Genomic DNA, 15,319 nt, shown 5'->3' with positions numbered 1-15,319 from the left:
TAACCTCCTTAGTTTCTTTCTTGTTTATTTTGTGATTAGATTTGTCTGATTCTGGAAGGGGAAGGTTGAGGAACCCCACTGGTATAGGTTTGCTGTCTATTTTTTCCTGTAACTGGCTCAAAAGTTTCTCTAGGAATTTGGCTTATATATTACTTGGTGTATACACATTTAGTATCATTACTACTTCAATGTTTAAGATTGCTTTTATCAATTTATTCTTTCCTTCTTTATCTCTTTTAATATGATATTTTTACTTTTGTTTTATATGAGATCAGAATCGCTACCCTTGTTTTTACTTCAGCTGAAGCATGTTTTCTGTTCCAGTCTTTTATCTTTACTCTGCATGTGTCTCTCTGTGTCAAATGTGTTTCTCATAAACAATATATTACAGGATTCTGTTTATTAAACCATCTACTATTTGCTTTCATTTTACAGATAGTTTATCCCATTTACATTCACAGTTATGATACTAGCTCTGTATTCCCTCCATCTTATTTTCTCCCCTGTGTATACTTTTGTTCTCTCTTTTCACCCTTTTCTTAATGGTGTTTTTTTTTTTTTACCCACCCACCCAATACCTTATCTCCTATTACCCCTCCCCCCATCTTTAGTAGTGTTTTTTAACCTACTTTACCCATTACCTTATCTTCTACAACATTTTTCCCCCTTCTCTTATCCTTTTCCCTAGTGTTTCTTCCCTCCCTTCTATCCTGTCCCTCCCTTTTCATTTCCTCTTTCTCCTCCTACTTCTTTATAGGGTTAGGTAAATTTCTATACCCAACTGAATTATTAAATAATTCCATCTTAAAGCCAAAACTGATGAGATCAAGCTTCAGACAATGCTCATCCCCCTCCTTTCTTTCACTCAATTGGAACAGGTCTTTTGTACCTCTTCATGTGAACTAATTATCCCATCATACTTCCCCTTTCCTCTTTTTTCAGAATACATCTTTCTCTCCCATGAGTTTTTCTATGATGCTATCACAGCAGGGACCATTCACAACCACACCCTCAGTCCATGTGATTCCCCCTTCTGTCTGCCCCAGTGACAGATTCAGTGCTCAAGAGTTAAAGTTATAGATACTGTTTTCCTATCTAGGGATATAAACAGTTTAATCTTTAAATATATACATACATACATATATGTGTGTATATATATATATATACACACATATATGTATGTATACACACACATATATATATATACATATTTATATATACATATTTATATATGTATATATATATATATATATATATATATTTCCACCTTGTTCACCTTTCTATGCTTCTCTTGAGTCCTGTGTCTGTAGATAAAAATCTCTGTTTAATTCTTTTTTTTTTTTTTCCCCCAGTAGAAATAATTGAAAGTCTCTTACTTCATTGAAGTACCATTGCCTCCCCTGAAAGATGATGCAGAGTCTCACTGGGTAGTTAATACTTGGTTGTAACCCCAGGTCCTTTGTCTTCTGGAAGATGATATTCTAAGCCCCCTGATCTTTTATTGGAGAAACTGCCAGATCCTGGGCAGTCCTGATTGTTTCTCCTTGATATTTGAATTCTTTTTATTTGGCAGCTTGCAGTAATTTTTCCTTGAGATTGTAGTTCTGGAGTTCTGCAACAATGTTCCTTGGGGTTTTCCTTGTGAGATCTCTGGAAAGCCAGAGGTGATCAATGGATCAATGGATTCTTTTAATGAGTATTTCCCCCTCAGTTTCTAGAATATTGGGGCAGTTTTCCTTAATGATCACTTGAAGAAGCTTCCTAGGCTCTTTTTTTTGGTCATGTCCTTCAGGTAAGCCAGTAATTTTTAAATGATCTCTTCTGGATTTATTTTCCAGGTTGTCTGTTTTTCCAATGAGGTATTTAACATTTTCTTCCATTCTTTCCACTCTTTTTAGTAGGTTTGACTGATTCTTGCTGTTTCACAGGGTCATTAGTTTCCATTTGCCCTGTTTCAGTTTTTAATGTGTGATTCTTTTACCTTGATTTTTTATCTCTTTTTCCATTTGGTACTTTTTAGGGAGTTTTTTCTTTAGACAATTTGTTGTGATTAAGAACCACTCACTGGCTTTGCCAGAATCTATTTCAGCTGAGCTAAACATGCTTTTCATCCCAGTTAGACTGACTTTTCTTGAAGTTTTTCCAGTTTATCTTGAGCTGGAGAGTGGTTTCATTCCATTAGACTCTGTTCAGAGGCTTACTTTGATGGGGTTTTCAAGGGAAACTGGGAGAGCTTGAACAGATTCCTAGCTTTATTTTACCATCTTGACTCCACCCATGGAATCCTATTCACATATTCAAATATCCAACAACATTGACCTTCTTGCTGTTGTTAGCATATGACACTCCATATTCTAATTCTAAATAGTGGCTGTCTTATGTATTTGGAATGCCCTTGCTTCTCCTCAATTCAAGTCCTATCTTTTCCAATAAGCTTTTCTTACTCTCCCCTTTCCCTTACACCCATACTACTAGTGATTCCCTCTAAGATTATTTTTATTTACATTGTATCTGGTATGCACATGGTTTTTGAGTTTTGGTTTTTTTGAATGTTGCCTTCCATCATCCATTAGATTGCAAAATTCTTGAGGGCAAGAGCAATATTTTTGCCTTTCTTAGAATCCCCATTGTTAATAAAAGTATTTGAAACAAAATAAACTTCAGAAAAAGTGTTTGTTGACTAACTGAGCTCATAACCCTGCCTATGTTGTTACTTATTTATTTCTAAAGACTTGTGGTTCTTTGCCATTAGAATGGAAGGCTTTCCCTTATTAGACTATAAACTCATTGTAAGAAGGGATTGTTTTCTTCTTGTTACTAGTATCCTCAGTGCTTATTTGCACAATGTTTATCACGTAGGAACATAATAAATATTTGGGACTAACTTACTTATTTGCCTGTGTATTATTGTGATTCGTTACTTGACAGCCAAGTTTAATAGAGAAATAAGGGATAACATAAATGCCTTTTATGGCTTTGATTGAATTACATATTGGGCCACTTACCAAGTCCACCTAAGTTATATAAATGCTTACTGAAGGGACTGTGAGGGTTGATAAATGATCTTGTAGGAATGGATAGAGTGGATGTTGTTCCAACTTTCAAGAAAGGTAAGAGTGAAGTTTTCTTATTTCAGAGTGATCTTGATTTTGCTTTTTGGAAAAATCTATAATATTTAATTACTATTTATAAAATAAAGTGAACATAATTATTATGGTTCTATAAAGTATAGGTCATATTAATATAACCTCTTTTCCTTGTTGACAGTGTTATTAGACAATATTGAGAGCTTCCCTTAAAATCAGATTCAAGTTCAGATTAAAGCCATATATGTTGGCTAAATGACTCTAGATAATTCATATAAACTCTTAGTCCTCCAGCCAATTCTCTCTCTTTTTTTTTTCCCCCTGAGGCTGGGGTTAAGTGACTTGCCCAGGGTCACACAGCTAGGAAGTGTTAAGATTTGAACTCTGGTCCTCCTGAATTCAAGGATGGTGCTCTATCCACTGCACCACCTAGCTGCCCCCAGCCAATTCTCTAATATAGGGATTTCAAAATTTTTTTGCTACTGATACTTTTTTACTTTCAATAAACTTTTCCATATCCCATATGCAATATGAAAGGAAACAAATTCTAAAATTCACCATGCATGTCTACATGAGAAATAATATAAAGAGAACAATTAATTATTCACAAAATCTTTATTTGGCATATACTTTTTTATATAATAAGTTTATAAGTATTTGAAAGTCTTGAGGCTTTTTTTCTGCTTGGCTCCAGATGAATGAAGAGAACTAGGAGAAATGAATGTAAATCATAGATGCATTTAGAATTATTATAAAGAAAAAAAAAATCCCAACATTTAAAGCTGTCTCAAAATAAAATGGTGGTAATAGTGAATTTCTTTAACTGGAGGTCTTCAAACAAAGACTTAGCTCTATTTACCAAGCATGCTGAAGATATTTTTCATGGTCAGATAGACTAAGTGACTTTCTGAAGTCTTTTCAATTTTTGAAAAAATTTTTAGTCCTGAATGATGCCTATGATAACTGAAGGTTTTCATTATTATGATCACCTCCTGAAATGGCCATTTGCCAAGTATTAATTCTGAATTTACTTCAGTTTTGCAATTGCACATTAAGAATGCTTCTTAGAAATTGATTTTAAGAATACTTGAAGTGCTTAAAGATGGTCCTCAGAGATAAAATCAGCAAAAACTTTCTGAAATGCAGATGAATGTCTACTTAGTACATTCCTTCCATTCATTTAGCTTATAATCTCCTGCCAAGGGAATCTTTGGGTGGTAATAGTAGCTGATATTTAGCTTGCCAAATGATCCAATTAAATGTTAATCCAGTAAATATAAACCCTACAGGAGAGAATTTAAAATTAGGCTCTCATATGGGACAAATAAAAGATACGTAGCACCAAAAATTTTTCATGATGACATCCAACAAACTGTGTGGAGAATAAGGATTTTTAAGTCATTGCCTCACAATCCTTTTTCTTCTTCCCCTCATATATATGTATACATTTGTCTCCTACCTCTTTAAAGTTTGGGTTTAGATTCTCTTGGATTTCTGAAAACACTTTTGTCTTTCTTTTAGGCAGGTATTAATGAAAATGACTTTTATGATGGAGCTTGGTGTGCAGGAAGAAATGACCTTCACCAGTGGATTGAAGTTGATGCTAGGAGGCTGACCAAGTTCACAGGTGTTATCACTCAAGGAAGGAACTCACTTTGGTTGTGAGTATGATGCAATGTGTCTTTTTTTTTTTTTTTTTTGATTCATTCTCCTGGGGCACAATAATTCCAAAATTTATATGAAAAGGAGCAGAGAAGGAGAACAAAGGAATATTTTCCCTGGATAAATGAGAGTGGGTGATAGGAGAATAGAAAGTAGGCTGTATAGCAGGAACTCATGTACAGTATTTACTGAACATAAACATGAAGCTGTCGTACATGTTGAGTCTCAAATGCCAGGAAAACAAAAACCACGCATTTAGATCCATTTTAGCATTTAATAACAGATTAGTTCTCTCGTTTAGCAGAGGCCCCCACATAGACACACCATGTTGGAGCTGCTGTTGTTCAGTTCTTTGGATATTGTCCAATATTTAGTGATTAGCCTGTTGGCAGTCATACTAGAACCTAACTATAATTTACTGATGAAATTTGCTTTAATTTCTGGAAGGTTACCAATAACAAGTAGATTATGATCAGATAAGTGATTTTTATAGGCCAAATTCATATAGAATTATCTACCATTGGAGTTATTTCTCCAGCAGTGATTCATCATATACTTTTATTAGACTTCAATTAAACATCACAAGTATTTTTCATATCAGAGCCCTCATACAGGAACTATATGAATTTGTGTATATTGATCTCTGGCTGATCTGGATATTATCTTTAAATTTCTGAAACCAAGAATGATGAAAGCAAGATGTCTTTTGCAGGTTGTATTTTGGGATTGGTAAGAATACTAGTAAGATATAGTGAGTTGAGGACTAAAGAAAGAAGCTGAGATTTCATACTGGGGCATTTGAAAAGAGGAGAGAGATACACATGGATCCATAATTCTTGGATGCCAAGAAGAAAATGTTCAGGATTTGGAGGTAGAGCATTTGGATTTGAGTCCTGCTTCAGCTATTTACTATCTATATAATCAATGGCAAGTTTACTGCTCATCTTTAATGTAAAGAGGTTAGAGTAGATGCCCTCCAAAGTTCCTCCCAGCTTGGAATCTATTATCCTGTGATTCTTGGAATAGGAATAGGTTGAGTTACTTATATGAAGCAATGATACATTGATTCATATTTGGGGGATGGAGAGGTTTGAGAGTCAAGGCCTGAGGTGACAAAGAAACTGGAACCAATAAAAACATTCATTTGCAGGATAACTTTGGACAAAATGATATTTCAACTAACTCAGAGTGCTTATTGACCAAAGCTTCTTTCATGGGAGAAATGTATATATTAACCAGAGCATCTGTTCTACCCCTATAAAGGGATGATATTAATTTATGACAAAATGTTATAAAGGTACCAGGAGTAGTGATATAAAATAAATTTGGAAAACCATAATAGTTCAGAAAAACACAATGAATTTATGTGATAGGCATCCATCACATGTTTCAGAGATTTTTCTATTTTATTTTATATGAATATCAAGCAAATATAATTAGATAAGGCAGGGTCATAAATGAATGAGCAGTTTGTATTTGAGGGAATACGATTTTTATAATCTCTGGGGACCAAGGCAGGATCTAGGAAGTAAGGGAAAGAACCAGGGATGGGTTAGAGAAAGGTTAGGGAGAAGCCAGGTGGAATCCACCCAGCTGACTAATCCCAGACCTGTGTAAAAATATGACCATGAAGACACTCTGAAAAGCTAACTTCCTTTATGTATGCAATTATAGTTAATGTAATTCATATTATAATTCTTAGCTTATGTTAATAAGACAGTCGAGGAAAGCTAAGTCTCATCAAGGTTGCCTCAAAGGTTGTTGTGAAGATGTGAAGATGTGATTGGCATTTTAGCAATTCCTGAGAATAAGCTAATTTAGGTTTTATATCAATGAGATTGATAGTTACAAGTCTATCTAAGAAGAAGGATGTTAACCTATTGCTTGAATGTGACCTATCATCTGAATACTCATACCAGTAATACCCTAGTACTGATGAGATCAGGGTAGTAATTCCTAGTTCAAAATGAACATGTGACAAATTCAGTTGCCATTGTCTTTAGCAAGAGGTAGGTTTATTTAGGAGAAGAGGTTACAGACAAAATGAAGAGGTAAAACAGGAATGGCAAATATGAAATAGAATTGGGAGAGCAATAGGGTTACCTAAGAAAGGAGTTTGAAAGAATTCATTAAAGTAATATGCGGGAGTATACTACTGACTGGCAGGTTAGATCAATAGTTTAGCAGAATAACCAGAGTTAGCTATAGTAAGGAGAAAGATTCCATTGAAGGGAGACACTATAAGGAGCAAGAGAACATAGATCATGGCAGACTTACTTTATCCTGGAAAGGACTTACCAAAGATCGTCATTGTAGACACACCTTTATAGGGGAAATACAACCTTGGGGTTTTCTCAGGGGAGAATTTGGTAGCTCATAGGGAAGCTAGATTGAATGCATCTGGCAAACCAGGTCCCAAACTTATTTATGGATATGCTAATTAATATCTCAGAGGTTATTTAAAGATGCCCAGAGGTTTGAGAAATGGAAAATTGAAACTGATAAAGAGTTCTATTCTCACAATCACTATACAAACAAGATAGTCTGGGATTTGGTTATACTTAATAATTGAAGGTTGTACTTCTTCCTGACAAAGGAAAGAGAATAAGCTCAAAGTTACATCAGCACAACAATTACAGAAATATCGAGAGCAAACAGAATAGAATTCATAATATTTATCCACCGAAATAAGCAAGAAGTCCCTTGTGAATAGAGAGGTATCTTTAGAAATAATGAAGAAAAAGTGGCAGAAGTGGGAAAAGATGAAGTATATGATCACACCACACATTGACATAAAGTAGGATGTTTAGCTGAAAGATTAAAGAAAGAAGGCCAGTGACAACTGTCAATGAATTATTAAGATAGGTCAGCCTTTTTGCCTTTGAATGAATTTCTCTCTTTAAAATAAGGATCAGAATATAGCTACATTGTCTAGGTTTTCTGGGAGATAACTTTAAGGTGAGCTTCTCATTGTCTGATTTCTTCATGTGGCTCTGAATCAAGAATATTCTTCAAAGAACAATCATATGTCACAAACATTCCTGAATTCTTCATTGTCCATTCTCAACTATTCCTTAAATGTCATATTATGTTTATTCCATAAAGATAAAATATCCTTTTCAGAGAATGTTGTAAGAATAAATTCTCTAATTTGAAAGTGATGTTTTTACATTCTGAAAATCCTGACAAAACATCATACTCAGCATGCTTAAAATAAAATTGCTTATCCCTCATCTAAAAGCAAGTCTTACCCCAAGTTCTCTATTCTGTTGTTGACACTACTATCCTCCTAATCTACCTTTGCTTCACATTTATTTCTAGTCACTTGCTAAGTCTTATTGATTCTCTGCAAGATTTCTTATATTTTCTTCCTTTCAACTTCCAGCACTAACTTTGTTATTCAAACTCATTTACTCTCATGGGGACATCTGTAACAAGATTCCATGTGGTCATTCTGCTTCTATTCTCTTCTAATTAACTCATGTGCACAAGCAAATTTCTAATTGTATTGCCTGACAAAATAAAGTACAAACTCTTTATAATGGAATTCAAGTTACCCTTCCATCTTGGCTTCAGTTTACCTTTTTTTTTTAATAAAGCTTTTTTATTTTAAAAACATATGCATGGGTAATTTTTCAATATTGATCCTTGCAAAACCTTCTGTTCCAACTTTTCCCCTCCTTATCCCCACACCTTCCTCTAGGTGGCAGATAATCCAATACATTAAATGTGTTAAAATATATGTTAAATCCGATATATGTATACATATTTTTACAGTTATCTTGCTGCACAAGAAAAATTAGATCAAGAAGGAAAGAAAAAAAAACTGCAAAAGAAAGCAAAATGCAAGCAAACAACAACAGAGAGATCCACTTAAGTTTTATGCAGAAAATATAAAGGCAGTGGTCAGATGAAGAAATTGTGAGGAGAGATTTCTACTGAATGATTCTGAAAAGGGGGGAGCATAGATAAACAGAGAATCTTAGGGAGCTGGAAGGAACCTTAGTCATTTAGTCTAACTCATTCATTTGCAAATGAGGAAATGAGGTTTGAGAGTTGAAGTGTCAAGGCCAAATTTTCTATTTTATTATCTTCAGACTTGGAACTCAAAGCCAAGAGTTAGGAGACCTAGATTCTTAAATCCAGATTTTCTTTAGGTTGGAGAGAGAAATGTTAATCCCTTACATGTTACTGGAGCCACCTGCTAGTGGCTGCTGGGAATCCAATTCTGACCAGCAGAATAGATCCCTTCATTTAAGAGGATGATAAGGATACAAGGAAACTGAGAGGCAATTGCATTCTCTGACCTCCATCCTTTTCCCTCTTGCCTCCAATTTATTTCATTACCAGTTCACAACCAATATCTGTGCCAGTAAAGGTTGATTGTAATTCCTTCAAATGTGTTATGTTCTTCCACCTGCCCCTTCACACTTAGATGTGGTCCTTAACACTTACATGAGAAAAGAACATTAGAAAGTAGGGAATCTGAAATCTGTTATCAGAGATAGTATTCTTTGTTATTGTTATTAAAAATTGTGCGGCTACCTCAGTTCTGATTTGTCCTTAGTAAAGTCATTATTTGAGTTGTCATTGTATTAAAATTAGGTGGTGGATTGCTTTAGGCCTTTAAGGGAATAAACCTTATGCTTTCTTGAATCTAGGAGGTTTTCCTTTGTTTTGTGAGATGAAGACATTGGAATAAAGGTCTTTTTCTTTGGCTGCCATTATCAAATACCCCATTGAAGACCACAGGAGCCCTAGAAAAGCACTAGTAGTTTCCTTTTCTTTTCAATATCTATTCTTATATGCCATCAGCCTTCTTTTCTATGAGCACAATATTCTGTAATAGAAAAAGAAGCCTTGAGATCATCACTATCTGACCTTTTCAGAGCTATGCTTTTTTGAGATTGCTCTTTTATGAACTTGGCTTTGAAGCAGGACCCATTTTAATGGCAGAGCTACTCAGTGCTATTTCTCATCCTTAGCAGGTAGTTCTGGTAGTACTAGGTTTTGTACCTGTTTTTATTATTTCAGTAGACAATATTTTGGCCTCAGGATATCTTATGTGGTTCTACAAATCTATGAATTTATTGCATGCAAGAGGGTCATTCATAATGAACACTAACCCAATGATTCATTTCTAGTCTTGCCCTTAACAAATCATATGGTATTCTCATAGCTCAAGGCATAGCATAGGCAAAAAAGAGAATAAATAGCATGTGGACTTCCTAGGGAAAGAGATGATGTTTGCTTGGAGAGAGAATTTGATCAATGGAAGTTAGTGATGGCTTAATTTTTACACAGTTCATTTCATTTTTCTCTTTAATTTTATATTTTTAATTTAAGTGATTATTTTATACTAGTATATGTACCTTATGTAACTAACATATATATAAAGACATAAGATAGTATGTTTTAGATCTAGAAAGCTTAATTTGTACATTTTCTTGTACCATTTAATATTTGCTAAATATTTTTCGTAAGTCGTGTGTTTTTCTGGATTATATTTAGCTCATTTTGTCTACATCCAGAATTTCCTCTAGGAATATCAAAATATAAATCAGGTTTCAGTCTTCACAGATATGAAAGAAAGGGCTCCAGTTCCCATGTGAGCATTAAATGAAACAATGCATATCAGATATAGGACATCGATTATTTTACCTCATGAAAAAAATGTGCAGAAACACAAAGGATGCATTATAATCTATAAATAAAATATGTGATTTCTTTTTCTTTCCAGTAAGTTATGCCTTTTACCAGAGAGAATTACTTATACAAAACATCAAGCATTTCAGTACTATGCTCAAAGTTTTGAATCTCCTCTCAGAAAGAATGCAAATTTGGTATTGCTTGTGAAGTGGCTCTTTAATATCTATTGAGTCCTACATTTAGGGGACTGGGTGAATATTTAGAAATGTAGTGCTAACCCAAGAGGTCAGACTCCCTGCTGAATAACAATTATTTCAAATTGCTATATGAATAATTCATGAAAGTAGTAGCAGAGAACAAAGTCTATATTTCTAAATGTTTATAATGTCAAAACTTTGTGGTCTTTCATTGCCCATTCTTTCCATCATTATAAAGCTGAATTTGCCAACTGTTAAATTGTTCATTTCACCCACAAATAGGGAATGTGTTCTTGATTTAGACCAGATGTGTCAGATACATGGCCCAGACCAAACACTACCTAGTGTGGCTGGAAGCAGAATAAAATGAACGATAAATATTTAACAAAATAAATCAAAATAGAAAAAAAAAATGTTGGTTTTGTTAATATGTAGGTTTTTTTTTAAAGTTACCCTGTGATCCATAAGGCTTTTTATATAGTGTCCTTTTCTATTTCATTTCTAATTGAGACCACTGGTTTAGGTCCATCAAGAATATAGATTTCATTGTTCTACATCATAATTCAGTCACTTTCTTCTCCTCTATCTCCATGACCACAAATTCAACTTAACTATAAGAAACTGGTACTGACCAGATTCTGGATCCTAGAACTTTCCATTGTTCAGGAAATAACCCTTTCACCTTCAAGAAAACTGGGACATATATGGCTTCATCCTCTCTTGGAACTTTGACTCAGTTGCTTTATCAAAAATAGAGCAACTTATAGTTGTCCTCCACTCCTCAGTAGTGAACAGACAACTTCTGACCTTAGCAACTCATCTTCTGATGTCACATCTTTAGTCATTTTAATATTTCCCATGGGGTTTTCTTGGCAAAGATATTGGAAGCTGTTGCCATCTCCTTCTCTAGAGGATGACTTTGTATCAGAACTCTCCCCATTCAGCTGTCTATCTTTTTTTTAAATAATTTTTTATTGACAGTATATGTGAATGAGTAATTTTTTATATTATCCCTTGTAATCATTTCTGTTCTGACTTTTCCCTTCTCTCCCTCCACCCCCTTCCCTAGATGGCAAGCAGTCTTATACATGTTAAATATGTCATAGTATATCCTAGATACAATATATATGTGCAGAACCTAATACTTCTCTTGTTGCACAGGAAGAATTGGATTCAGAAGGTAAAAATAACCTGAGAAGAAAAACAAAAATACAAACAGTTCACACTCATTTCCCAGTGTTCCTTCTCGGGATGTAGCTGATTCTGTCTATCATTGATCAATTGGAACTGAATTAGATCTTCTCTTTCTTGAAGATATCCACTTCCATCAGAATACATCCTCATACAGTATTGTTGTTGAAGTATATAACGATCTCCTAGTTCTGCTCATTTCATTCACCATCGGTTTATGCAAGTCTTTCCAAGTCTCTCTGTATTCATCTTGCTGGACATTTCTTATAGAACCATAATATTCTATAACATTCATATACCACAATTTACCTAACATTCTCCAATTCATGGGGATTCATTCATTGTCCAGTTTCTAGCCACTACAAAAAGGGCTGCCGCAAATATTTTGGCACATACAGGTCCCTTTCCTTTCTTTAGTATCTCTTTGGTATATAAGACCAGGAGTAACACTGCTGGATCAAAGGATATGCACAGATGGATAACTTTTTGGCATAATTCCAGATTGCTCTCCAGAATGGTTGGATTCATTCACAACTCCACCAATAATGCATCAGTGTCCCGGTTTTCCCACATCCCCTCCAACATTCATCATTATTTTTTCCTGTCATCTTAGCCAATCTGACAAGTGTGTAGTGGTATTTCAGAATGGTCTTAATTTGCATTTCTCTGATCAATAGTGATTTGGAAGACTCTTTCATATGAGTGGATATAGTTTCAATTTCATCATCTGGAAATTGATTGTTCATATCTTTTGACCATTTATCAATTGGAGAATGGTTTGATTTCTTATAAATTAGGGTCAGTTCTCTATATATTCTTTATCAGAACCTTTGACTGTAAAAATGTTTTCCCACTTTGTTGCTTCCCTTCTAATGTTGTTTGTATTACTTTTGTTTGTACAAAGGCTTTTTAATTTGATATAATCAAATTTTTCTATTTTGTGCTCAATGATGATCTCTAGTTCTCCCTTGGACACAAACTCCTTCCTTCTCCACAAGTCTGAGAGGTAATCTATCTATCCTTTGTTCCTCTAATTTATTTATAATCTTGTTCTTTATGCCTAAATCATAGACCCAATTTGATCTTATCTTAGTGTACAGTGTTAAGTGTGGGTCCATGACTAATTTCTGCCATACTAATTTCCAGTTTTCCCAGCAGTTTTTGTCAAATAATGAATTCTTATCCCAAAAGTTGGGATGTTTGGGTTTGTCAAACACTAGATTGCTATAGTTATTGACTGTTTTGTTCTATGAACCTAACCTATTCCACTGATCAACTAATCTATTTCTTAGCCAATACCAAATGGTTTCGGTGGCCACTGCTTTATAATATAGTTTTAGATCTGGTACAGCTAGGCCACCTTCATTTTTTTTCATTAATTCACTTGAAATTCTTGACCTTTTGTTCTTCCCTATGAATTTTGTTGTTATTTTTTCTAGGTCATTAAAATAGTTTCTTGGGAGTCTGATTGGTATAGCATTAAGTAAAGAGATTAGTTTAGGGAGTATTGTCATCTTTATTATATCCGCTTGGCCTATCCAAGAGCATTTAATATTTTTTCAATTATTTAAATCTGACTTTATTTGTGTGGAAAGTGTTTTATAATTTTGCTCACATAATTCCTGACTTTCCTTGGGTAGATAGATTCCCAAATATTTTATGCTATCAATAGTTATTTTTGAATGGAATGTCTCTTTGTGTCTCTTGATGTTGGATTTTGTTGGTGATGTATAAAAATGCTGAGGATTTATGTGGATTTATTTTGTATCTTGCAACTTTGCTAAAGTTGTGAATTATTTCTAATAGCCTTTTAGTAGAATCTCTGGGGTTCTCTAAGTATACCATCATATTGTCTGCAAAGAGTGATAATTTGGTTTCCTCATTACCTACTCTAATTACTTTAATCTATTTCTCAACTCTTATTGCCGAGGCTAGCATTTCTAATACAATATTGAATAATAATGGTGATAGTGGGTAACCTTGTTTCACTCCTGATCTTACTTGGGAATGGTTACAGTTTATCCCTATTACTATGATTCAGCTGTCCATCTTGAGAAGTCCTGCCCAACATAGCACTTAGATTCATTGAGCTATGCAAGCTCTCTACCACAACAAGGCAGTGATACAGAATGTGGACATGTCAGCTTGCTCCTAGGACAGAGAGCAACCACATAAGGTGTCCAATACACTATTAGTAAAGAGAGTAAGACAACTACAAGTCACTCCATTTTTAATGAAGCAGCTGGGCTGAAGTCAAAATGAAGCTCAAATACATATGTGTCTGGTAACAAAAGAAAAGGATGACACTGTAAAGATCAGTATTTTATAGGGATCTGGAATGTAAGATCTATGAAGCAAGGTAAATTGAATGTGGTCAAACAGGAGATGGAGAAAGATTGAACATCAACATCTTGGATGTTAGTAAATTTAAATGAACAGAAATGGATGAATTGCTTTAATAAACTACTGTGAGCAAGAATCCCTTATGGGAAATAGAGTAACTTATAGTTAATAAAAAAGGTAAGAATTATACTGGGGTATAATCTCAAAAATGACCAAATGATATATGTTAAAATCTAAGGCAAGCCATTCATCATCACAGTAATACAAGTCTATCTTTTAACCACTGATGCTGAAGAAGTGAAAGTTGATCACTTTTATGAAGAATTACAGCATCTTCTAGAAATATCTCCAAAAAAAAAAAAAAAACTTAGCACAAGGAATTGGAATACTAAAGTGAGGATCAAAAGATGATTGGAACAACAGGAAAGTTCAGTTTCATAATATAAAATGATGAAGGGCAGAGATTTAAAAAGTTTTGTCAAGATAACTTACTGATTATAGCAAATACTTTTTCAACAACTGCAAATAAAGAGAAGAAAATTATAAAATGAGAAATACAAAAGATCTCTTCAAAAAAAAACCCAAAAAAACCTAGGGATGTCAAGGGGATATTTCTTTTTTCTTTCTTTCTTTCTTTCTTTCTTTCTTTCTTTCTTTCTTTCTTTCTTTCTTTCTTTCTTTCTTTCTTTCTTTCTTTCTTTCTTTCTTTCTTTCTTTCTTTCTTTTTCTTTTTTTATTATAATAGCTTTTTATTTTTAGAGTACATGCAAAGATAGTTTTTAACATTCATCCTTGTAAAACTTTGTATTCCAAATTTTTCACCCTCCTTTCTCACCCTTCTCCCCTAAACAGCAAGTAATACAATATAGACTAGATCTTACTTGTCTTCTGAAGAACCTGCATATAGGTCAATAAGCAAAAGTTAGAATTGAACAAAAAATGAATGATTGAAGATTGAAAAGGAAATATGTGCAAGGCTATATTTGTCACCTTATTTATTTAACTTACATGGAGAGTATATCATGTGAAATTTCAGATAGTATAAATCAAAAGCTGGGACTGAGGTTGCTGGGAGGACTATAAGCAATCTCAACTACAGAAATGATACCATTCTGATGGCAGAAAGTAAAGAGGAGTTCTTATAATGAGAGTGAAAGAGGGAAATTTAAAAGCTAACCAAAAACATAAAAA

The 15,319-nt window shown here is 34.0% G+C and overlaps 1 protein-coding gene across 1 annotated transcript in view; it reads left to right on the top strand.

Annotated features, from left to right (window-relative positions):
- The window catches only part of CPXM2 (carboxypeptidase X, M14 family member 2), a 282,814-nt gene that overhangs the window by 146,129 nt on the left and 121,366 nt on the right, over positions 1-15,319 (top strand). Inside the window, exon 4 of the mRNA XM_074295802.1 lies at positions 4,608-4,747. Coding sequence (XP_074151903.1) covers positions 4,608-4,747 — 140 coding nt within the window. The remainder of the gene's footprint in view (positions 1-4,607; positions 4,748-15,319) is intronic.

Source organism: Sminthopsis crassicaudata, chromosome 2 (genome assembly GCF_048593235.1).
Source record: "Sminthopsis crassicaudata isolate SCR6 chromosome 2, ASM4859323v1, whole genome shotgun sequence".
Classification (NCBI taxonomy): Eukaryota; Metazoa; Chordata; class Mammalia; order Dasyuromorphia; family Dasyuridae; genus Sminthopsis; species Sminthopsis crassicaudata.
Note: the sequence above shows the minus strand (reverse complement) of the source record. Positions and strands in the feature narration are given on the sequence as shown.